At 39.0% G+C, this 25748-nt stretch overlaps 1 protein-coding gene across 2 annotated transcripts; it reads right to left on the bottom strand.

Annotated features, from left to right (window-relative positions):
- Positions 1-2750: 2750 nt before the first annotated feature.
- Positions 2751-25731, bottom strand: RRAGC (Ras related GTP binding C). 2 transcript variants are annotated; one of them, XM_044668043.1, is made up of 7 exons: positions 25443-25731; positions 21271-21474; positions 20212-20411; positions 18654-18768; positions 16788-16930; positions 8882-9030; positions 2751-4386 (listed from the first exon to the last, which is right to left on the bottom strand). In XM_044668043.1, exons 1-7 carry the CDS (start codon positions 25692-25694, stop codon positions 4235-4237), a joined length of 1215 nt encoding a protein of 404 aa, XP_044523978.1. In that variant the 5' UTR covers positions 25695-25731; the 3' UTR covers positions 2751-4234. The 2 variants fall into 2 exon arrangements, with proteins under 2 accessions (XP_044523978.1, XP_044523979.1); XM_044668044.1 differs by having other exon boundaries at positions 21271-21372.
- Between the last annotated feature and the right edge of the window lie 17 nt (positions 25732-25748).

Below are 25748 nucleotides of genomic sequence, written 5' to 3'. Positions count from 1 at the left end.
TAACTTTAAGTAAAGATTCAATCCTCCATTATAGTCAGCACTCCACACTGCTGCTTGTCAAATATGCCTCTCCGCTTCCCAAGCTGGTTTTTTAAACCTCCTCCTCCCTCCATGGCAGCTTCGCTGTGGGGATGGGAACATGGACTCATGACTCAGTGACTCCCAGGTCCAGCCATTTTGGGTTAAGAGGGATCAAGATCCCCTAAATATTTACTTCATACAGTATCAATTCTAAGACAGATGGTAAAAGTTTAAAAAAGAAAAAGGGTCATGACTCCTGGAAGTGAAGGATGAGAATGAAGGTAAAGAGGGAAGTTCTTGGGACACCCAGAACACTTTTGGATGCATACCTTAAGCTCAGGTCAGAGGAAGGTAAACATTTCTTCTTTTTTCTTTTCCCAACAAGACCCCTCTATCCTATACCTGCCAGTGATACAAGTGGTTACTGCTTAGAATCATGAAAGCTCATTAAGCTGCTGCTCTCTGGTCTATTCCACAGGTTCTGAGCCTGTAAGTGAAAACTGTAAGATAAAAGTTAAGAACTGTACTGACAGCCAAAAATGTTATAACTACTGCTTCCCCCTCATTGACAAGCTTCATTACTGTCAAAAAATTACTCCTCTGCCCAAAGTCAGAGCAAATTAAATAATGAGAAATTATCACCCAACTACCCAGAGCAACATTCACTTACTGGCTATTTGCTCCTTTGGAACTGTGTATTCATTTATCTAACTATTGATTTTTTTTAAGTCCTTATCTTCTGTCTCAGAATCAATATTAAGTATCAGACCCAAGGCAGAAGAGCGGTAAGGGCTAGGTAATTGGTATTAGGTGACTTGCTCAGGATCACCCAGTCAGGACATGTCAGATGCCAGATTTGAACTTGAGACCTCATCTTCAGACCTGACTCTCTATTCAATGAGCCATCTAGCTGCACCTGTGGTTTACATTTAATGGAAAAGCAGAGGTAGCATCATCTGTCCAAAGCACCTTAGTGGAACCAAAAAAAAAAAAAAAATGAAAAAGATTTCTATTAATTGTTAGCCAAACTCCCTGGGAGGTAGCAGAATTTTCCTATGCCAACTGTATATCCATCAGGGTACGGAAGAATCCCACACTCTGCTCCCTCCAACTGTATCCCAAATCCCTCCTCATCAGCACAGAAAGTCCCCTATCCTGAATCCCGCGTTGTCACTCCTCCTTTGGGGGCAGCATGGGCTTAAGCCCTTTCAGGGCTGCCAGGCTCTCTCTGAGATTCTAGCTGGGAAGAACTTGGTTATGCTCACGTGGACTTCATCCAGTCACTGCCTTCACTGGTCTTGTGGTCTTCTTCGTTCTCTTGCTTCGGTCGAGGACCAGATATACCATTTCCAGGTCCTGTGAGAGTCTGAGACCCTTCCAGAGCTGATTTCCTAGACTATTCGCCATGGACAAAACCCCCCACCCCCTCCATGGTTCTTACCATTATCACTCTTACCCTTATTTCTCAGTCCTGTTCAGTTTAACTAAAGCATATTCACTCACCACTTGGACCGAACACTTCCCCAGGATCTCTCTGGACGCTCAATCAGGTACAACTTTCAGTCCTCAACCTTAAGCCTTCTCCACTCCTTCACCCTACCCTTAAAAGATTAACTTTCTAAGATTTTACGCTTCCAGATTTTAAAATGTTTATATACTTCATAGCAGCAATGTAACTTCTACTAGATGATTCCATATCTGCCACTAACTAGAGGCTTAGCCTTGGGGAAGGTCACTTCCCCTATCTGAGATCTGTTTCCCCTTCTGTAAAACAAGTGGATTGTACTAAAATTACTAAATTATCTTTAAGGTCTCCTTCCAGCTCTAACTTTACTTGCTCTTAGGAGCTTCTAGCCAGGGTTGTATTTTAAAAATATAAGCTGCCAAAGTAGTCCAAGCTTCAGCCAGTGCTCTATCTGCCTCTTCACTTGTGTAGTCAAATAGAATCACAACCTCACAGAACTGCAAAGGACCTTAGAGGCCAACTAAGCTAATCCCAATACATGAACCCCCTTGTGCAACATCCTTGGCAACTGGTCACCTCCACCTCTTCTTAACACTTAAAATCAAAATTGATTCGACTGTCCCCTTTCAGGGCAAGGCAGGCCTTCTCCTGAAACCGTACCTCTGTATTCTAGGAATAATTCCAGCTCCAAATGAACCAACTGACTTCAGTCAGTAACAAATACCATGGGTACCAGAGAAATCAGATTGGGGAGGTAGTTATGAAAGAAAGATTTAAAAAAACAGTGACTACTTGTGCTCATTTTCACATTGCTTTCCTTCCTCATGGGCATATCTTGACAAGGTCTGGATGAAGGTCAAGGCTAAATGACTATCACCTTCCCTTTGAAATCCAGGCAATCTGCTACCTGGGAATGAGAAAAGATGGTACAAAATGAGACAGAAACCAAAACAAGGGTCAAACAGGTTTAGTCCAAAACTAAGGATTCTTTCTGGCCTTGGGTTAAGGCTAGGTAAAAACTTCTCAGTCTGAACAGGCACAGGCTCAATCTGACCAGCACAAAAACCTATGGCACAAAGGAATAACATACAACTGAATGGTCTACGGGCCCCAAACAGGAGGGCTATGGGAAGCCTCCAGAGCATTAGCCTAAGGTACTTGGAAAAGAAACAAGGAGCCAAAAGACTCAGTGTTCTTGGAAAAAGGGAACATGGTGATCAGGCACCCCATCTTCTTCCATCTTATGCAATTAGAAAACCAGGTCTTGGAGTAAAGACATTTATTGATACCCATTTGATATAGTTCAGTGAAAGAATCTATAAATATAAAAGCATTTTTTCTTTTGGATATCACCATGGTCCATGTAAATACTCAACAATCAGAATCGTCTGCAGAAAGCACTCCAAGTCTCACTGTTAGGCTTACAGAACTTAATATACAGATTTAATAGAACAGTGGCACTTATTTACTCAAGTGGTCCAGTGGCTTTTGAACATACAACTATTGGGCATCTGGAGGAAAACAATATGCAAATTTCAATCAACTGAAAAGATTTCAACCACCATCAAGAAAACAATCAAGAATTAATGTCCTGGATAAAGAAAAGTACCACATTTGACACTTGGTGTCAGAATACTGGAGACGCAGAATGTAAACCAAACACAGGCTTGGGACCACGTGCTCTCTCTCTCCCACTCCCAAACAGACCGCAGTGAATCCAGCATGTCATAAGCTGTTGGTGCCTTCTGGATTAATCTGGCAAACAGCAGCAGCTGGAAATACAGATACCTATTACTAGAGAAAAAAAATATACATACATATATATATTTTTTTGCTCCTATCAGGGTAGCTAGAATAAGGTTAAGAAAGGGTGAGCTAAATGTTTCCATGACATGATGAACACTTCTCTTCCTCAGAAGAGTGAAGTATGAAGTCAAGTTAAAAATATTCCCTTGGTTATATTAAATCCTGATCGTGAAAACTGTGGTCATCTGTCATCTTCAGGAGAGAGAAACAAGCCATTTTGGTGCCCAAAACTCAATTTCTCTACAGTCTCAAAAGCTTTTTCCTCAAAACTTTGGAGAGATGGGTAGCAATAGGTGAGCCCTGCATTCCAGTTGACAAGGGTTGGGATTTTCTTGCATTCCTTCGAGAGAGAATAGTGAAATGTCTTTCAATGCAGTCACACTGTACGTCTTCTGAGTTAGAGAGCAAGTGCATTAGTGGATCGGTTTTCAGTGTGTGGTGTCCACCATCAGAATTGGAGAGGCAGTGTTAGCACTCAAGCAAGGCAGGGTATTTTAGACTAATCAAATGACAACTTAGGTGAAGCTTGGGATAAGTCAATCTTTTCCATTATACTCAATTGGCAATCAACTGAAACTCTCCATAGAAAGAAGAGTTTAATTTGCTTTTGTCTCCAAGTCTGATATATTCAAACTACTAAAGGAGGACTCAAAAGAGGAAACACACACACTCAAAAAACCTGGAGTTTCCAATGTTAACTTCAGTGGCCTCAAGTGTTCTTTTTTTTTCTGCTTTTTGTTTTTTTTGTTTGTTTTTGTTTTTTATGAAACACAGTAGCTTCAGTTGTGCAACACCAGTTGAAGGGGTTTTCATCCAAATCAGAAAATAAACCCCTCTATCCACTGGAACTGGTACCAGATTCCCACAAGCCCCAGCTATCGCTGGTCCTGACTCAAGGTTGGAGAAAGGGGCTGAGGAAAAGCTCCTTAGACCATGTTCCCCCTAGACGGCACTTCTCGGTGCGCCATTGTGAGTCACTGCTTTCATGGCACAGGGGTTGGCTTGATGGCTGCAGGCTCTGTGAGAGGTCACACCCACCTCAAAAACTTCATGAATAGCTTTGCGGAAACAGTGGAAGTTGTAGTCTATTAAACCTGCAAGAAGAAAAGAAAAGATTCCTTCTAAACACCAATTGTGAAAGTGCTTGTTAAAAGGTCTATCTGAAAGAGGGAAGGAAAAAGCAAGATGAATAAAACCACATTCACCCAAAAGAAAAATTCCCCAAGACACTTTTGTCTACTATTTCAAAAATGTGGCAGAGGTCACTATTTTAACAACAAAGTGAGATAAAGTACACCTGACTCAAGGAAGACAGCCAGCTTCCCATCACATTAGCCCCACTATTCAACCAGCTGTCACGCCCTCAAGTGAATCACACTTAATAAAACAGGGATTCTGCTGTTTGCACAGTTTTAGAAAAGTGAGCTATTCTCATCAAACACTGAACAACTAGAATACCTTTTTCTATGCTCGATGGCACCTGGATGCTAAGGCTTTTAAAAGCTCAATAGCACTGGAGAACACTGAAAATAACAGTATATTTTTCTAATAAAAATTCAATATGATCTGACGGAAAGTAAACAGACCCCAGAAAAACCAATATACCCAATGACTACAAGGATCTAAGGCTGGAAAGACCACCCACCCTGCAAAAAACAGCCTTAATGCTGAGCAACCGTCATGATAAGGAAGCTTGGCCCTGAAGAGGAGTTGAGAAAATTCACCTCCCTCCCTTCACTGCAGAGGCAGAGAACTAGAGATTTGAAATATTACATGTGCTGTAAGACACTGGCTGCATCTGAGTTCAAATCTGAACTCAGTTACTTTCTAACCACGTTTTTCAAAACAGATTCTTTGTTACCAAGTATGGCTCAGAAATATAAAAAGAAAAGGTATCCAAAAAATTCTTAATTCTACACAAAACATAGTCTTTGAACAGCTCAACTTTTAAAAGAAATGTCATGAATAAGCAAAGGACACACAAAAGTGCAACCCATGCATGAGACCCTAATGGCATAATTACAAATTACACACATGCACCTTTAGCTAAACAAACTAATCATCTTCTTTCAGCCTAGTAAGAAGGAATTTCAAAAGCAAATCATGTAGCTAAGATTTACCTTACCATCAACTAAGAGGCCCAGTAAAAATGAGCTAGATTCTACACTCTGCTTAAATCACTCACTAATAGTAATTGGATATAAGAATTATAGAAGAACATTTAACTTCAGTCCCAGGTAATGATGCTTAGAGTGATTTAATTCTGGCAAAATAACTGTTACAACTAGTATTATTTATTTGACCCTGGCAAAATATGGCCCTGGCAATGGACCACGTTTGATATCAGAGGAATAGACTAAAATTAAAAAGTTGGCGACACATGTAGAAAAATTATGTGGGCACAGCAATTCTCCAAGACCTTGCACTACCAAAACATAATGATCATGGGCCAGAAATGCTGAACTTGAGAAGACATAAGAGGGCCAAGCCAGCTACCTTAAGTATTTAAAGACCTAGCTATCACTTGGAAGAGGGATCAGACTCTTTCTTCTTGGACCTGGAGGAAAGAACTAAGAAAGAGGTTTCAAAGTTGCAAAGAGGAAAATTTAGGCTGGGTGTAAAGAAAAAACTTTCTAATCAGAAGAAGTAGATCAGGCTCACTCAGAAGACAGAGGATTTCCCAGCACTAGGTCTTCAAGTCAAGGTAGGATGACCCCTTTGTTAATGTGTTAGAAAGGGGATCTTTGTTCAATTGCAGATTCGATTAGAGGTCTATTTGTCCCAACTCTAAGGTTCTGATTCTATGAAATCACTTCCCTTCTCTGTATCTCAGTATCCACCTCTCTGAAATAGAAATAACAACCACTGCATTACCTCCCCAGAATTTCATGAGGAAAATCATTTATAAATCTTAATGTACTACAGAAAGGAGAATTATTTCCCATGACCCCATTATATCCCTGAAGCCATAGTGGAAACCTCTACTTTACAGTACACTCCCTTAATACCACTTTCTCCCACTTTCATCACTGGTGAGGCAGATGAAATGATAATCAACAAGACGTCTACTCTGTAGTTCCCAAATTCTACAACACAACTTCAGTCCTATATTCACATTCCCAAACTATCAAAAAGAAGTATGGACGGAACCAAGGGAGGACCAAGTGAGATTCTTTGTTACCAGGTATGGCTGAAAGAGATCACAAGTGACTGTATGGATGGTTTCAAATCAAGATGAAGAAAGATAACAGGAACAAATGTAAGAACAAGATAGAAGCCAACACCAGCTAGCAGCAAGTCCAAACAGAGCTGTAAGCATCCCCATGCCTCCCCACTGGCTCTCCATCCCCTACCCCTAAATGCACTCCCAACTCTACCTCTAGCAAGTCCCTTGTTGCCTTTCAAACAACATTCAAGTAACATCTTCTACATGAAGTTCCCACTCCCCAAAGCTGCTAGTTTCCTTCCCCCACCCAAAAAACTGGCTTTTTGCATCTATTATTTATGTACCTAAGGAGATGGCAAAGGATAAGATCGATAGTGTCCTGGAAACCACAAACTTAAACTCAGATACACTTCAAAAGATAGTGGAGAGGGGAGCTGGGTGGCTCAGTGGATAAAGAGCCAGGCCTAGAGACAGGAGATCCTAGGCCCAAATCTGGCCACAGACACTTTCTAGCTGTGTGACCTGGGGCAAGTGACTTAACTCCCATTGCCTAGCCTTTATTATTCTTCTGCATTAGGACCAACACACCATATTGAGTCTAAAATGGAAGGTATAAGTTTTAAAAAATAAAAAAATAAAAAAAAAGGCCCTTTAGTTCGGGCAGCGCTTCATTTTTCTCTCTGTATCCCCAGCACCTAAAATAGTGCTTGGTACAAAACAGGCACTAGATAAACGTTTGTTGATTAATTTGATTTATAATTTGGCCACATGATCGATCAATCAGTATTAGTTAACACTCATGGTTGAAAAAGCTAATAGCATCCACAGCAAAGAGATTAATAATCCAACTATATTATATTTGCTAGTCAAATCAAAGCCAGAATATTGTGTTCAGTTTTGAGTACCTTACTTTTCATTCAATTTTATTTTTATTGATATCTTTTGTTTTTATGTCATATTCATTTCTTAGTGTATCCCTCCCCTGTCTTCTAATCCAACCAGGCATCCTTTGTCACAAGAGATAAAATTAATTCAGTAAAATCAACCAACATATCAACTCTGTCTTAAGAGTATATGCACAATTCCACATCCACAGTCCCCCTGTTCTACAAAGAATAGAAAGGGGCTGAGTATGTTATTTTAAGAGGAATACTAACAAATGGGAAGCATCCAGAGAACAGTGGCCAGGTTGATGAGGGGACTAAAAATCATGGAAATGTAGACCTGGGAACCATTTAAGCTACAAAAAAGAAGACTCAGTGAGCAAAGAAAGATGACTGATGTTTTCATGTATTTGACAGGCTATCATATATAAGAGGGTAGAACTAGGACCAATGGATAAAAATTATAGGAATGACTCTTAAGTTCAGTCAGGATGACTTTTTCTAACAGTTGAAACTATTCAAATATGGAAAAGGTTTCCTTATTCTTCTGTTAAGATGCAAGTTCCTTCTCAATGATATATCAAGGCAGAAACTAGATAACTATCTAGTTATGTTCTGTGATTCTTGTGCCCATTTTTCCCCTTTAAATTTGCTTATTTATGTTCAGCACTGATCAATGGCAAGTTTATCATACATATCAGATACTGTAGCGAAGAATTTAGCATGAGACTGGATCATCTTCTAAGGCTCCATTCATTCTGAGATTTTAATTATATTGGTTAACTCTTTCGTTAAGAGAACAGGAGAGACAACTTCAACTACTTGCATTTAGCTGATCATGTACACTATGGACTGATACTAATAATTTAATACAGATTTTTTTATGGCTCTGACACATGGCATCTATTTTACTTGGGTCACTTTCCATCCTTTCCTCATTTCAACCCAGTATACATGTTGAACTAACAGAGAATCATTTTATCAATTAATCTGAGCAAAATAATTTTTAAAGTAAATTTAATTTGAGGGGTCAGAAGAAATATGACACAATCCAAAGTCAAATCACTCCCAGTCTGCCCACTGCCTACCCTAACTCCCCTACATATATTGTCCCAACCCTACCCCTATCTCTACTTCTCTGGCCTCCTCCTTCCATTTCAGAAACCATAATCAACTCAACTCAGTCACTGCTCCTGAAAATGCAACCTACTCAATTATGACTCCCTTCATCATTCCTATAACTTCTCAAGCCAAAGTAATCCTTCTTGGCCACTACTTCCCAATAAGGGCTGCTTCTTCCATTAAAATATAACTTTAACAGGCCATCTTCACTTCTGTATTTGTATACCTAGTATTTAGCATAGTGCTTTGCATATAGTTTAAGAAATGCTTTTTATTCATTCATTTATTTATTTACAGAGTATTCATTTTATATAATGTGTCCATAACATTCCATTATTATTTTCTGTGGTAGTCAAAGTAAAATAAAATGAAACAAAGGGTTTTACATAAACATAATTTTTAAAAGTATGCCATTACCTTTACGTTCAAAGCTTTCTTCCCTAAGAATGCAGACCAGTGCCAAAAATTTTGTCACTTCCTTTAAATAAAGGACAGTTGTATTATTTAGTTTGATAATTGCCATAGATTCTTTATCATATGCACTTCCACTGCCATCTTCCTTTAACCTATTTAAAAGAAAGAACTTTTTGTCACGTTCCCAATTAAATATATATATATATATACAATCTTCACCCATAAAACACAGTTAAACTGCAAATCATCATAATCCTGCACATAAATATGCAAAATGCCAAGTGCTTCATCCCAGTGCCCTTAATGGCTTTTAAAACAAAGGTCCCAGTAGTGACCTGAAAAGAAATGTGAAGGAGAGGGTAAGCATTTGAGCCATAAATACTAAAAGGAGAACTATTGAGTGCACTGCACATAGTACCTCATTACCTAAAGCATTTTGCCGATGCCAAGTTTTCCCCATCCCAGAACTGGCTGCATAAAACCATTTAGAATGTTTTGATTTTAGGATACACAGACACAGAAAAGGTTTACTATGGTGTGAGGTTCACAAAGACTCCACACAAATCTTGTAATGTCTGGCTTATATAACAGTCTATGGAGAATGGCAGTCATGTCTGTGACCCTTGAAGTATCTTACCAATACGTCCATTCTCCTATCAGTCTTAAATCTATTTCTATAAATTTGGCTCAAATGCTTACCCCTCTCCTTCACATTTCTTTCAGGTCACTACTGGGACTTAAAACCTTATATAGCCTTCAGAAAAATTCTATTCAAAAATAATTTTTTTTTTAAAACTAGGGTGTTTTTCCCTCACACCACACTGGAACAGGCCAAAGAGATACCATGAGATGAAGAACACTGATTAAATGTTTTATGTTTCAAAAAAGCCTCACTTAAAATGTGTCATTTAAAATTATTCTATGGTGGAGGACTCAGGCTCAGCAAATAATATCTAAAACTCTCACTGGTTGAAGAAACATAAAAGTTTGAGGTTTCTAATTCTTTGCTAAGGAATTCCATATGTTACTTCTGAACTGTATCCAGCTACCAAGAGGAAAAAAGAGGAGAAGAAAGGGAAACTTACTTTTTTTCTTTTTAAGTGTAAAGTTGAAAATTATCTCTGGGAGAGAAGGAAATAAACAAGAATCTATTTTATGTTCTCAGTGCTGATATAATATATTGAGTGAAGGCAGCTAGGTGGCTCAATGGATGGAAAGTCAGGCCTGGAGATGAGAGGTCTTAGGTTCAAATCTAGCCTCAGCCACTTCCTAACTGTATGATGCTTAGCAAGTCACTTAACACCCTTTGCCCAATCCTTATCATTCTTCTGGCTTGGAACCAATACACAGTAATGAGTCTAAGATGGAAGGAAAGAGTTTAAAAATAATAATAATGAAATACAGTGTTCTCTTCTAGCTTCTATGAATGGAAGAGAAGAAAGGCAATTGAGCACTATATAGTATTATATTACCAACAGGTTCTGAAAGGCCATTAGAGAAGTGATCCCATAAGCTGAAAGACCCAGAGACAAGACCCTGAAAAAAATCACAAGCGTTTCTGATCCCAACCTGGCTGGAAGTCCTGAAGCCTTATACCAGTAGTTTAAATTAAGTTAAACTTTAAAATAGTTCAAGATTAATGAGAATTTTACTGATTTGTACCAAGATGTACCTAGATTTTCTTTAAAAGGCAACATCTTCAAATCTAACAATTTTATTTTTTTCTAAGTATTTTTCCACGGTTACATGATTCATGTTCTGTCCCTCCTCTATTCCCTCCCCCGACCCAAAGGCAACAAGCAATTCCTCTGAATTATACACATATTATCACTCAATACCTATTTCCATATTATTCATTTTTGTATAACAGAGTAATCTTTTAAAAACAAATCTCCAAATCATATACCCATATAAACAAGTGATAAATCAAATGTTTTCCTTCTGCATTTCTACTCCCACAGTTCTTTCTCTTGATGTGGATAGCATTCTTTCTCATAGGTCCCTCAGGATTGTCCTAGATCATTTCATGGTTATTAGGAGCAAAGTCTATCACATTTGATCATCCCACAAAGTTTCAGTTTCTGTGTACAATGTTCTCCTGGTTCTACTTATTTTGCTTGGCAGCAGTTCATGGAGGTCTTTCCACATTGTATGGAAATCAGGCAGTTATCATACTCTTAACACTTTTTTTAATAGGGTATTTGTTGTTTATGTTTAACCACATTAATAGAGTGATTGATTTTTAAGGAAGAAAAATATGCTTATCTGAATCTCAAGCAAAAGCTTTAATGATCAGACTGTATAAGTGGGGCATCACAATTTTGAAACTGCATACCCTAAACTCGGTAAAAGTAACCAAGAAAAAAGAAACCACCTAAACAAAGTTACAGAGTGAGAGCCAAATGTCATGAAGGGAAAAGGATACAACAACTGTCCAGGGCCAGAGAGTTTTTCTAATTGTCATCTTGTTGTACAGTCAACAAAAATAAAAAGGCTCTGGACATAATACAGCAAACCTGGCCATTTGAGTCACCTCAAGTTTACCACCCAATATAATGTATTTGGACTTCGGTTAAAATGCTGATGGAAAGTAACAAAAGAATAGGAACAAGTGGACCCCTAGCAGGTACTTGAGAGACTCAGATGAGTAAAAGTGTGGTGTGATAATTAAATTAAGTCTACACTGCCCATCTTTAGATTTAATCACCAAAGGTAGAGCACCTTCCAATTCTGGAAGGTCCTAACCCATCTGTGCTAGAGTGAGTAACAATCAGAATCAACGGACCACCCCCTACGCTTTCTATGAGAAAGTGTCTATTGTGATTGGACACGAAGGCTAAGGGAAGGCACTGGAAGTGAGGTATATGTGACCCCTTCCAAAGAGGGAGTAGAGTGAGTGAGGCTGGTTTGGCGAAGGGGACCTGAGGGAGCTTTGCTGGTTCGTGTCTGAGACTATTCCACGTGGTGTGTTTAAAGACTGAATCTTCCTGAACTTCTATTAAGAAACTTTTTATAGACTTTGTGAATGAAGTTTACTCCATTCACCTCCTGGCCTCAGGCCCTTTAACCCTCTGAGGGTTAAGATCTAACTGGACTAATCAGTGAGATAGATTCTTATCTATGTAGTTCCTCTCTTTCTTCTTATGTAAATAAACTTCCATAAAAGTCAATTTTGACCTGAGATTATTCTTTTTTTTTTTTTTTTAACCCTTGTACTTCGGTGTATTGTCTCATAGGTGGAAGATTGGTAAGGGTGGGCAATGGGGGTCAAGTGACTTGCCCAGGGTCACACAGCTGGGAAGTGGCTGAGGCCGGGTTTGAACCTAGGACCTCCTGTCTCTAGGCCTGACTCTCACTCCACTGAGCTACCCAGCTGCCCCCAGAGGTAAGGTTTTAAAAACCTTGCCTTCTATCTTAATATTGATTCTAAGACAGACGAGAGGTAAGGGCTAGACAATGAGGGTTAAGTGACTTGTCCAGAGTCGAACAGTTAGGAAGTATCTGAGGCCAAATATGAACCCAAGTCCTCCTGACTCTTGGTCTGGAGCTCTAGCCACTGTGCGTGCTACCTAGCTGCTGAGGGATTTGAGTATTTTTTTTCAAGATCACAGAGTAATCCAGTGACAGCTGCCCCTTGAGATTATTCTTAATTGAGGACTGATAATAGTTCAATCCCCTGGCGACCAGCTTTTAATATAATGAACCCATAAAACCCCTTTTTCGCCCTTACATTTGTACAGATACTTTCGAGAAGTTCTTCAACAAAAACTTTAATCTAAATCCAATGATTACTCATAAACATTAATTCATAAGAAAAAATGCCAATATCCTTCAAAAGACTTCAACCATCACTTAAATAGTAACTTGCCCTGATCTCTGGAGAAAAAAAAAATCTCTCAAAATACTTAAATCTAAACACACGGCATATTCCCTAAACAAAAGCCATCAATATTTTCCCTTCTAAACTACCAGATATGAAATTATTTATCAAAACTTACATGGCATTTACAATAGGAAGAGGTGTGATTTCTACTCTTTTAATTCACAATTTTGCTGATGCCCCCCCTTTTTGGTTATTCTTAGCTTACTCCATGTCCTCAGGCTAGCCAGATCAGCATTTGCAGATTCTTTCAATCTATTTCAAGCCCAAAAGTGTCTTTGGGAAAAATTACTTTGGGAAACAATGTTTTAAATGGTAGGGCACTAAGTAGGAAAGAAACTTAAAGAACTAGTCTCAGAATCTGTCTCACAAAAATGCTGAAAAATTCTGATAAATGTACACTTCGCTTATCAAAATCAAACATTTTATCTGATCCTTTGATTTTTTTCACCCTAATTAAAACAAAAATATTGATTATTCATTAAAATTAGGCACCAATGACTGACAGCAAGAAAAAAATCAATCCATAGTCAAACACACATAAGGGGCAAATTAATTCAATGATCCTTGGCCACTGCTAGTTTTCTTTTTCCCTTTTCTGAGAGAAAACATTCCTGTGGTGACACATGGGGTTTGCTGCCAGAGTTCAAACCCAGGAGCTAATTCTCAGTCCTGGGCTGCCTTCTGATCTCTCACTTTCATCACTGCTACAGGCTTCAGAGATCTGTCCTGCCTACTTATCACATCACCCCTGCTTCCTTACCCAGGATTCTTCCCAAGCCAGATTCCCCTGTGCAAAGGTCCCTAGCTCTACCTTTCCTGTGATCTCCTAAATAAGAACCTACATATTCTTCCCAAGTTAACTACTAGTGGCTCCAGGAAACATGGATAAAACACAAAGCAATGCATTCAAAGGAGAAAGTTACAAAGTCTTAAAACTCTTTACTTGATGGCACCTCTGAAATCGCTGAATATCAAAATATCTATGCCTGATCTTTCCCAGATACACAACACCATAAAAATTTAACATGAAGGAATAACATCTCCAAAAACAATTCTAATGATGATAATAATAATATTCATATGGTGCTTAAAGGTTTATAAAGTGTTTTATGAAGATAATATATTCCTTGTTCCTTCCCAGAAATCTTGCAAGGTAGGTGCTATTATCACAAATTTACAGATAAGAAAACTGAGGCAAGAGAGATTAAATGAGACTCAGGTCTTTTTGATTCCAAGTCCCACTGTGCCATGGAGCTATCTCCAATGATGAAGATCTCAATATCTCCCAAAGAAACTCATTCCACTAAGAGGTAGCTAGGTGTTACAGGGGATGAATTAGCCTTGGGTGTCCCTGCCTCACCACTTACTACCTTGGAAAGTCCCTTAACCTCTGTGAATCTATTTCTGCATTTATAAAATGAGAGGTTTGGACTCCATAGCCTTCTAGCTCTAAGTCACAATAATACATTCTAGAATACATTTAGATTGTTCTCATGATAAGAAGTTTTCCCTTATATCAAACTGAAGCATGCCTCCCAGTGCTCCTTCCTCTGCATGAGAGCCTTCAGGATCTGAAAGCCACTGGCCCCAACCACTTCTTTCTTTCCCTCTCCCCAACTCTCTTCTCTAGGCTATATAACTCCAGGTTCTTTCTTAGCTGACATCTCCCCCCTCCCAGCTTATCTCTTGAGCACTAATTTCTTATGCTAACTTAGGTCTCAGCTTGCCAGAAATCACCTTCACTGGCACCATCTAATAAGTCACCCCATCAGACTTCGATACAAACCAAACTGGTCAGGAGAGATTTCAGCTGCTCCTGTTGCTATGTCTAGGCCACTTCCAGAACTGGCTCCTAGGCTTCTTGCCACATACAAGACCCTGGTGATCCCCTCTAGCATAATACTGCTGCTTTGTAGCTCACCTCAGTTCTATTAGATCCTGCCCAGGACCCTGGCCCTCCAAGGAAAAGAAAGCATTTCTCGTATCAAACTCCCAAAGATACTCTTCTCTTGGGTTTCAGGCCATCTTACACTGACCTTACAATCACCTTTTTTATTCTAACTACAAGTTTCCATCACGTTGGCCCCTAGAATTCTTATCATCAATCCTACCCATTCCTCTCAGGTCAGCTTGCCTAAAGCATATTTACTAGTCACTTAAACCTAATATTTCTGATAAAACTTGAGTTCTTAACCCTAACTCTTCCTCCTTTTTTTTTATCTCATTTCCAATCCCAAAGAATTTAACTTTTCTCAAATTATAACACTACAAATTTACAATACGAAAATATTTTACAAATGCACAAATAGTAATAGAAACCTCACTCTACTCTCCATGTCAGCTCATAAAATTGATATTTCCTCTTATTTACACACACCCTCTTTTTTTCAACTTAAGATGCTAGAACAAACATTTTATTTTATTTATGCTAGAACAAACATATTTATAAGACAAATAAGGACCCTAGATACCCATTCTCACTTTAAGAAGATTGAATAAAAAAAAAAGAAACACAAGCAAAAGTAATGGGGAAGACAAAAAGTAGCCTCTAGGAGGGGAAGGTGTGCATGTGACCACTCGAGAATCAGGACAAAACAGAGACAAAAACAAATTCAATATGGAAGAGGCTAGAGAGACAGACCAAGGTAAGCTCTGGAATGTCTGGAAGAAGGGCACACGTGCAGGAAGAGGCAAGCAGGGAAAGAGACAAAGAAGTGGAGAAAAGGCAAGCCAAGATGAAGGACAGAGGAACCCACAAAGGAGGAAAGCTAGAGTGCTTGGCACAAAAAAGAGCCTGGAATAGCAAAAATGGTACAGAGATGGCAAAGGCAGGAGAAGCTTGGTCAGTTCTTAGGTGGGCATGGTAGGGCCCAAGAAAAAACAAAGAACATGGTGTCATGAGGAGGAGCAAGCACAGTTCTCAGAGACAGCAGTGAGGACTCATATCTACCACCCTCTCTTAGTTGGGGTCTATTAACAAGGTCCAAGGGCTAAACCCAAGTTTCCACATTTGTAAAATGTGGATCAGTCATCATAAAGAAGTACGGAAGCACTTCTGTCATGGATCTTAGATAGCCAATGAGACAAGGTTGCTTGAAGTGATACAGAAATACCACTTCTTGCAGTTATACTTAACTTAGTAGCAGCAAACTTTTCTTGAGCCCCTTAATCTTAATCTCCAACAAGGCAAAGGTCATTGGCCTTTGGGAAGCCTATCACCCTCCAAAAGTTTGGAAGAGTCCTCCTTTGGCTATTCTGTAAACCTAACCTGTTTTTACTTTCTAATGGAACTTTACTTCGAAAATGTACCCATGAAATTCAGACAAGCTATGAAGAAGTTTGCATTTTTTTAACCTCAGCTGGAGTGAGGCTATTTTCTTACTAGACACATAAGCTTTGACTCCCAAAATCACTGAGTTACATTTGCTTTATTCTTTGAAAGGTCAGTACCTCCTCTCTCCTCAATGCCTAAAGGTATCACTAGGAACTAGCACATGCTGTGCTGTCCTAAGAATTTTTTATAATGCCAGACCAGCCTGATTTAGGTTCTAGTAGAAATAATAACTACAAATAGCACTATACACATACATACATATTTTAAAAAATAAATGGATTATTTAGCCTTAGACACCACCTAGCTGTATGACCTTGGGCAAATCACTTAATCCCAATGCCTGGCCTTTATAGATCTTTTGTTGGAAGACATACTTACTATCATTTCTAAAACAGAAGGTAAGGGTTTTAATAAATAATCAAATAAATCAATTTACCACCATTTCTAAGTGAAAAAAGGACTCCCTACAAAGAGTTTAAAAGACCTGACTACCAAAGCTATCTCTATGAAATAGTCACAGCACCTCAAAAAGGAAAGAAACAATCTCTATGCTGCAATAATATAGACCAAACCAAATCTGCCTCACTGGGTACTTGAAAGAAGGTAAAAGAAATGAAGGGCCAGATTTAACTCAGGAAAGGTTCTAACCTCCCCATCTCAAAGGAAGTAAGCCTCAAAAATAAGTCACTTACCCATATATACAAGACACATCAATTACAACATCAATCATGTCACAGCACAGCTCATATGACTGCATATCCACAGGGGAGCTATCTGTTGCAATGTAGATTTTGCTGACAACATCGAAGAGAAAAGCTTTTTCGATACCTGAATTCTTTAAAAAACAAAGTTAGGAAGGTGTTAAGTTCTTATTAAATACTCTAATTTATACAAGATCTACGGAGGATTACTTAATCACATCAAAGTTCACTTCTGAAATGACTAGCCCTTTGTAAGAAAACATTCCTAATATCTGAAGTAAAAAAGTAGAACTACTGTTTTAAATATGACCAGTATAATGACATCACAAAATTTTACTGTCACCCTTTGTCATCTATCGTTGAAAAGTATTATTTTTCAAGAAAAAAAAAGAATACTTAACATTTAAATAGCAAATACTATACATCAACAACTGATTATTTCATTTGATCCTCTTAACAACCATGCCAAATAGGTACTATTATTTATCCCCATCTTACGGTTGAGGAAACTGAGACAAACAGGGTTAAGGTACTTGTCCAGCACCACAGGGCTCAGATCTGTCTGAGGCCTTCCAGACTCCAGAACCAGTGCTCAATCCACTGCACCAAATAGCAGTCCTGAGAGGACACCACAGAAAAGCCAGAGAGAATGGCAAAAATTTTTCCCCAATAATCTAGCCATTGTAGCTTTTAAAGGTCCAAAATTACTCAAAATTAACCCAATTTCAAGACAACATCAACTGCTGCAGAATCTGACAAGATCAAAGTTTTGCTTCTACATCAAATGACATAAGCCACATGCAACAAAGACAGTCACTGGCCAATTTAAGATCACTAGATTAGACAACATAATGGCTAAACTACCAATCTGACTGAGCATGTTCTACCTTCCTGAACTGATTCCTCAAAACAGAAAGTAAGGTCTGATGAGTAACTAAGACTCCACTTTGAATTAAAAAGGAAAATGAGAAGGTTTTTAGATTGAAAATCATATTTTACATAAGCCAAAAATTATAGTACAAGACTTGAAAAATCATTTCATCCAAAAACTTCATTTTAAAGGTGTGGAAATTAGACTAAATAGATGAAACCCTTTGCCCAAGGTCATAAAAGCAGGGAAAGACAGAGTTGCAATTAACTCAAGCTTCCCAAATTCCTGCCTAGTGTGCTCTTTCCAAAATGCCATTAGAATTAAGGCTTTTTTGGTGAGATCAAAAATCTCCCTTTTTTTAATCCTTAAAATACTACTATTCTTTGACATCTAAAAGACATTTTCTAAGTACAGGCAGATCATGTTCTAACTGAAGGAGCTAGATGGCACAGTGGATAAGTTTGATCTGGAGTTCAAGAAGACCTAAATTCAAATTCAACCACAGAAAATTTACTAGCTATATGAGCCTAGGTAAGTCATTTAACCTCTCTGCCTCAGTTTCTTCAATGGTAAAATGAGGATAATAACAGCACCTATACAAGCAGGGTTGTTGTAAAGATCAAATGAGATAATATTTGTAAAGCATTTGGCAGAGGCTCTGGTATGCAGTAGGTACTACATAAATGCTTATCTCCTTCCCCTTTAAGAGAAATATAAAGGCTCTTCTCAGCATTTTATTAACTATAAAAGTAAATTCTACTTGTCATCTCAGGGAGGGGCACAGAGGAGAGTTAAAGACGGAAGGAAGGAGGGAGGGAGAGAGAAGGAAAACTTGGCTCAAAACTTATTAAAAAAAAAAAAAAGGAAAGACCAAGAAAACTACTTAGACAAGTAAGAAATGCACCCATTCTGAGACTATGACAACATTATAATGTATTCCAATAATGCTCCTACAACTAGAATAATGAGTTAAATAGATTACTTACAGATATAAAGATATTTAATAGGTTTTCCAAGGTCGGCAGTTGTGGAATGAGTTTCTGCACCACCTTACTAAAGGCTTCAAATATTGAATGATCATAGATACTAGTCAAATAAAAGCTGGAAAACACAACCCAGTTTTATTAATCTGAAAAACATTTTGTATATAGTTTCTTATCAATAGTAACATGTAAAATTTTTAATTTCAAAATACTTAATTTCAACTTACTGGAATCTTTAAGTCTTGAGCAGAAGACTTGATTTTGTCATTCCCACTGTCCAATGTACACGGCATGATTATAAACCAATGAGACTGATTCTCATATATAGAAATCAGTCTCATTCCATCACCATCACACCATGTACATTTGAAGTTGTGCCCAGGGAGGGATTTGGGACTGCAGTTGTATGAGCATGGATCTAAGTCTTTGGAATCTGATCCAAAAGGCTTGGTTTCTCAGTTACAAAACTGAGCAGAGGTCACAGATGGAAACCAAAAGCAAGCTCAATCCAGAGAAGACATCAGTGACATCTGTTAAATAATAAATGTAATGATAGCTTGACTTATCCTTCTGAGTGGGGAGAATGTTATATGTAGGGGCAACATTGCATTGGACTTTTCTTCCCTTTAATGTTGAGATGCTTGCCAAGAGGAACTTCTGAGCACATTTTTAAAATGAAAAACTATTTACTGCAAAATAAATAGTGAGAAAAAGAATTCCATCTGCAGCACAAAGATTGTTGACATTTGGGGAGAAATGTTCCCCAAAAGCACAATAAAGCAAATGCTTAAATCAAGAGTCATACTTCCGCTTCCCACCTCACAGATACTCTTCTTTAATAATAATCATAAACCAACAGCTGCTCTTTTTTTGGTTGTGAAGTTTATAGTCCTAGGCTTCCCACAGACTAAAAGCCCCCTTAACTTTAAAGGCTCATAAAAATATCACCCACCTCAGAAAAGAACCAAGCTTCTTTAGAGCCAACTGGAGCTTGAAGGCTTACTCTGTCCTGTCCCTTCAAGTCTCTCTCTACCAATCATGCTCCTGCTTTGTTTAACTCTAACTCTCTAGATCTCTCCTGAGAGCAGACTGACTATCAGGCAAATAGATAGCTTCAATGAGGGAGGTGAATAATGGTCACAAGGACTCAAGCAGAATGTTCTGCAATTAATCACCTAATAAAACATCCAAATGCTAAGAAAGGTATTCCTTGCACTGAATCATTATGATTTTATTAGGCCAAGACAGGGAAGTCTCAAATCAGACTTTTTTCTACAGAAAATATTGACTTAAATCACTTGAGAAAAGTTTTTGTGAAAATACTTAAAGTGACTGATGGCCAGGAAAACACGTAGGTCATTTTGCTATGACTCAAATCATATAGTGCTCTGCACAATCATGGTTAATAAAAGTAGGGAGAAGGGGAAGAGACAGATAGAAAAAATGGCTCTATGAGAAGGAACATCACCAAAGGACATCAGAGCATACACACTGACAAAAATATACTCATTTTTTCCAGGGTACTTTTTCCAGGGTACTTAAAGCAAGAACACCCAATTACCTAAGATGGAGTTTTTCTAGTCCCGCATCTGCAAGGTCATCATTGGCTCTCTGATGAATGTCCCTCTGAGTTTCTATTTTATGATCATCAGACAAGCCATCAACTTTATGAATAAAAACCTCAAAGTTCATCTCCGGGTTAACTTTGTAGGCTTTAGAAACAGTAATGTGAAGTCTTGTTAAAGCCTCCATGTAGTCATCCTATAAAATAGAAACAAAAGAATTACACAAACAAAAAAAAAAATCTTTCAGATCTCCTTGACTCAAAATCTCCTTTCTTTCCATAATTATACTTATTCTAAAGTATCTATAATTTTGATAATTACAAATTCTTTAAAAATAATATATATGGAGCAGCTCGGTGGCTTAGTGGATATAGAGCCAGGCCTAGGAAACGGGAGATCTTGGGTTCAAATTTGCCCTAAGATACTTCCTAGCTGGATGATCCTAGCAAGTCACTTAACCTCCACCAACCAGCCCTTACTGCTCCTTCTGCCTTGAAACCAATACATGGTATTGATTCTAAGACTGAAGGTAAGGATTTTAAACCAATAAATCAACATCTCCCTTCTCATCAATACTAAATACATTAAAGTTTTTTGACTGTCAATTTTCAAACAAATTTAAATGTGGCATTCACTGTGAAAACACACACAAAGATTAAGTAGAGTCTTCCATGACAACCCATATCATTTCAAACATTCTCAAAATAGTTTCATAATTCAGTCAAATAAAAAAACTATCCACTCTAGCATCTGGTACTAAAAGGTACTGAAATGTCCATCATTAGCCAATAAAAAAGGACATACAACAAAGGTCTTAAAACCTCAGGATGTCAAATGTCCCAACCACTTGCCTTTCCATACCTAAAAGACTGTCAAGTTCCTCATGTGGCACTCACTTCCTCAATTCTATCTTAAGAGTGCTGATAACCAATCTAGTGACAATTAGCATAAACAAGGTTTGAGAAACAAAGGTCAGAGAAAGTAAATCTTTGCCTATTTCCTATTCTTTTACAACCAATTTAAGAAGAAAAAGAAATCTGATTATTTATAACTACCTGTGCGTCAATGACATATATTAATGCCCCTGTGCCCCTGAAGATCATCTCATAGTCAAAGGTTGGGTCAAAAAAATCCATTTGCCCAGGAAAGTCCCATATCTGGAAATTCACAAAGGAGCTATTGGAAATGTCATCTTTGTAAATTTTGTTGGTGCTTTCCAAAAAGAGGGTCTCATTGGGTGACATTTTATGAAACACCACCTGTTAAAAGAAATAAAAGATTAATCTTACTACTGATTACAAATTGGTATACACCATTCAAAAACCAGCCCTAGATTAGTTAAAAAAAAAAATAACAAAACCTAAAGCATGAACCAATAAAGAAATGCAAGAATGACCTTCTAGTAGCAGTTAATGGATCTGAATTGATCCTTCTGTAGGGTCTAATCACCAGTCTTTTAATTTTGCTGAAAGAGGCACCATTAAATTACTGATTATCCATTAAAAGCAAATTGGGAACTCCTAAATGTTTGCTTTTTCTTCATTCTATTTAAAGGTCTGACCCAATAAACAATTTAACATTTAATATGGGCTAATATTAGGATTTGGGAGAGAGAGTTGGCTAGAAGTGACTTTAGATTCTATCCCTTCTTTTTACAGATGAAGACTGAAAGACCCAAAATAGTTAAAGGGCCTCACCCTCAGTGGTATCAGACAATCAGTTGCAAAATTAGGTCTAGAAACCAGGTCTGTTGACTTCCAGCATACCACATTGCTATTATATCCTGCTTCACTTTTTTTTGCCCAACTTTAATAAGCATAATCATTACACTTTATACCCACACTCTAACAACCTTTTAATACTTAATTATATGGTGAAAATGTTGGCCAAAGTCCACTTGGAGACTGCATAAAGCAATACTCTTGAAATTTGAGGGGCTCTGTTAGTTTAAGAAACACGAATCCTAAACTACTGCTATAAATTAAGACAATTTAAGCAACATCTCAAAGAAAAGGATTTGTCTGACACTTAAAATTATTCCTTTTTAGGAAAAGGAAATGGGGGAAAATCCTTAAGATTGAGGCAATGTGCATTAACTGAGGAGGTATTTGGAGCATTTTGTACATGTGAGATGAAAAGGCAATGTAAGGATAATATGGGGGAGGTGGTATCATTCCAATGAACATAAGGTATTTTTTGAAAGCATTATAAATGTTCAGCATTTCATAGGATCATAGATTGAGAGCTAACAGGGATCTTAAGAGATCATTTAGTCCAAAGCCTGATTTTTACAGATAAGGAAACTGAGGCTGGGAGCCCACAAAGTAAGTGGCAGAGGTAGAATTTGAACTCAGATTCTCTCAAAACTCAGCACTTGGGACAGCTAAGTGGCTGAGTGGATAGTGAGTCAGGCCTGGAGATGGGAGGTCCTAGGTTCAAATCTGCCCTCAGGTTCAAGTCACTTATACCCATCTACCTCACACTTACTGCTCTCCTTGGCCTTGGAACCAACTTATTGTCAATTCTAAGGCAGAAAGTAAGGGCTTTAAAAAAAACAACAAAAAAAAAAAAAACAGGACTCTACCCACTGTACTATAGAGAATGTCTCTCATTCATTTTGTCCCTACTATATACAAAGCTCTTTGCTATTCACTAGGGGAGCTACAAAGATAAATTAAAATAGTTTCTATCCTCAATGAGCTCACAGTCTAGTAGGAGACCAGACCTTTTCCCAAATACCCATAATACAAAACAGAATATAAAAGCACAGAAGAGTTAACAAAGTAATAAGAGAATTCTGAAAAGGAAGAGATCACTTTTTGCTAAATAAGAAGTGGCAACTAAGTTTTGATCTTACCAATTTGGAAGGTCTTAAGATAACAAAACTGAATAGTCACATGGACCTTAAAAGATATAATGCAATCCCTTAATTTGGATTTGGCTAAGGTCACGAAGGTAGCCAATGTTCTGGTCAGCCAATATTCAAACACCTATTCTTTGACTCCAGTGTTCTTTCCACCCCACCTTGCAACAAGCAAAGACAAGGCAGGATCATTGCCAATATCAAGGCAGAGAATGAAGAGACACAGGTGCAAGGTATGTGCCTAAAATGGAGACATGTCTAGCCCAGAAAATGAAGAATGTGTATTCTACATAAAGTGGCAACAGAGTATAAAGTTTAAGACTCTGGACTTGGAGACAGGCTAATATGGGTTCAAATCCCACTTTGTTCCACCTTGTCACTTGAGCTTTCTGTGTGCTGTGGTTTCATTCTCTTTAAAATGAGGGAGTTGGGGGGGGGCAGCTGGGAAGCTCAGTGGATTGAGAGCCAGGCCTAGAGATGGGAGGTCCTAGGTTCAAATCTGGCCTCAGACACTTCCCAGCTGTGTGACCCTGGGCAAGTCACTTGACCCCCATTACCTACCCTTACCACTCTTCTGCCCTGGAGCCAATACACAGTTTTGACTCCAAGATGGAAGGTAAGGGTTTTTAAAAAACAAAATAAAATAAAATGAGGGAGTTGGACCAGATGACTTGTGAAGTCCCTTCCAGTTCTAGACCTATGAGCCTATGAAAGTAGTGTATAACACAAGACTGGAAAGAAAAACTTAAGTCAAACTTCTGGAAGAACAAGATCAAGGCTATCTTTCAGGAAAATAAGCCTAAGAGCAAGGTGTTGAACAAACTGAGGATGGGTATCAGAAGCCAGTTGAGAAGCTTCTATAATATAATAACTCAAAAGATGATTTTTTAAAAAAAGGCCTAGACATAAAGTTGGCAGGACTTTCAGAGAAGAGATGGATATGAAACCAAAATTACAAAATAATGACGATACAGTATACCAAATTTACTTCCAGACTTACCTTCTTGTGTCTGAAGAAGTCCAGTCCTTTATGAGTTCAACCTGACTAGCAATGCAACTAACAGCATAGTACAAAATAAAGACTGCATTCACTGAGTTTGAAATCCAAGAACCTGGGTTTGAATCTCAGCTCTTAACATTTCCTCCCTGTGTGATCTCAGGCAAGTCACTCCAGCACTCTGGAGATCAATTTCTTCATCACTGTAGTGAAAGAGTTGTGTTAGATGTGCTCTAACATCTCTTCCAATTCAAAATCCATGAGTGGATAAAACTTAAGTAAATTTGAAGTCATCTACCTTTTACTTCCTCACTGGCCCAATAATAGTGAAGATAACTGAATTCATATCTTTATACAAAATGTTTTCCAACACCTCAAGAAAGACCAGGAATCAAATAACCATATCCTTAATATTACCATTACCAATACTAAAACAGTCCTGTGACATTAACTTAACTCCTCATAAAGAAAAGAAAAAGTTCACCTAACCAGATTGAATCTGATCAAACCAAAGAAAGTTTATCTTAACTCTTACCAAAGCCCTTTCAAACCTAAATCAGCTTTCAGGAAGGAGGAAGATGCCCAAAGATGTAGAACTTCAAAGTAGAACTAATCAGGATCAAACTGAGAGATCAAGTCCATCTTCCACCCTTTTGGTTTTTTAAAGGAAAAAATTAAACCCCAAAGAAGAGAAAGTAGTCCCTTCCAGATTATCTAGTCCAAACCCCTCTTTCTGAGGCTAAATTTGGAAGCCCAAACCTACACCAAGTCACACAGGTAATAAGCAGCAGAAGCCCAGATTCTGGTCTAGGGGGGTAGCAACAAAGATATCGAATTAAGGATTTGTGCAGTACACTTAACTACGTAACATCTAGACCTAGCTGAGCTACTAGGGTCGCAGGGAGTCCCATTCTTTTCTCTGGGTCTCAGTTTCCCGTTCTGTAAAAAAGAGTAGAATGGACTGGAGAGCCCCAGTGTTCTTTCCTAGCTCTTGGGTCTCCAGCCCCTGAGAGTCCCCAGGATCATTTGATCTAAAAATAAAAGGACTATCCAGGCCAGCTCCTTGAGTTTACAGATGAGGATAATCGAGGTATAGAAAGGACAAGAAGGAAGAGGGGGGAGGGACACTCTGGGAGAACGGAGGAGGGAGTAAAAGGAGGAGCTCCCTCCGATGTCTCCGGACCCAAGCTGACCCTGTGTCCGTTCTCCCTCCCCTAAGCAGACAGGGCGTGGGCATCGAGACTACTCCAGGGCCGCGACCTCCCGGGGGGGAGGGGCCGGGCTCCAGGCCCGCCCCCTGCCTCGCTGCCTCTCTCAGCCCCGGGCCGGGGTCCGAGGTGGGGCTGCGCAGTGGGACCCTGCCTCACCTTCTGGATGGATGACTTGCCGCTGCGCCGAAGCCCCATGAGCAGGATCCGCGGCTTGGAGCTGTCGCCGCCGCCCACGCCGCAGCCTCCGCCTGCGCCGGGCCCGACTGAGCCTCCGCCTGCCGCCGCCACCACGGCTGCCTCCTCCTCCTCCTCCTCCACGCCGTAGCCGAAGTCCTTGGGGAACGAGTCGGCCGCGCCGTAGCTGCCGGAGAGCGGCGCCTCGTCCGCCCCGCCATACTGCAGCGACATCGTCCCGAAGCCGCCGCCCGCGCCCTGACAGGACAGGCCAGGCCAGGCCGCCCC

Source organism: Gracilinanus agilis, chromosome 3, assembly GCF_016433145.1.
Source record: "Gracilinanus agilis isolate LMUSP501 chromosome 3, AgileGrace, whole genome shotgun sequence".
Lineage (NCBI taxonomy): Eukaryota > Metazoa > Chordata > Mammalia > Didelphimorphia > Didelphidae > Gracilinanus > Gracilinanus agilis.
This window is presented reverse-complemented; position numbering and strand designations above follow the sequence as displayed.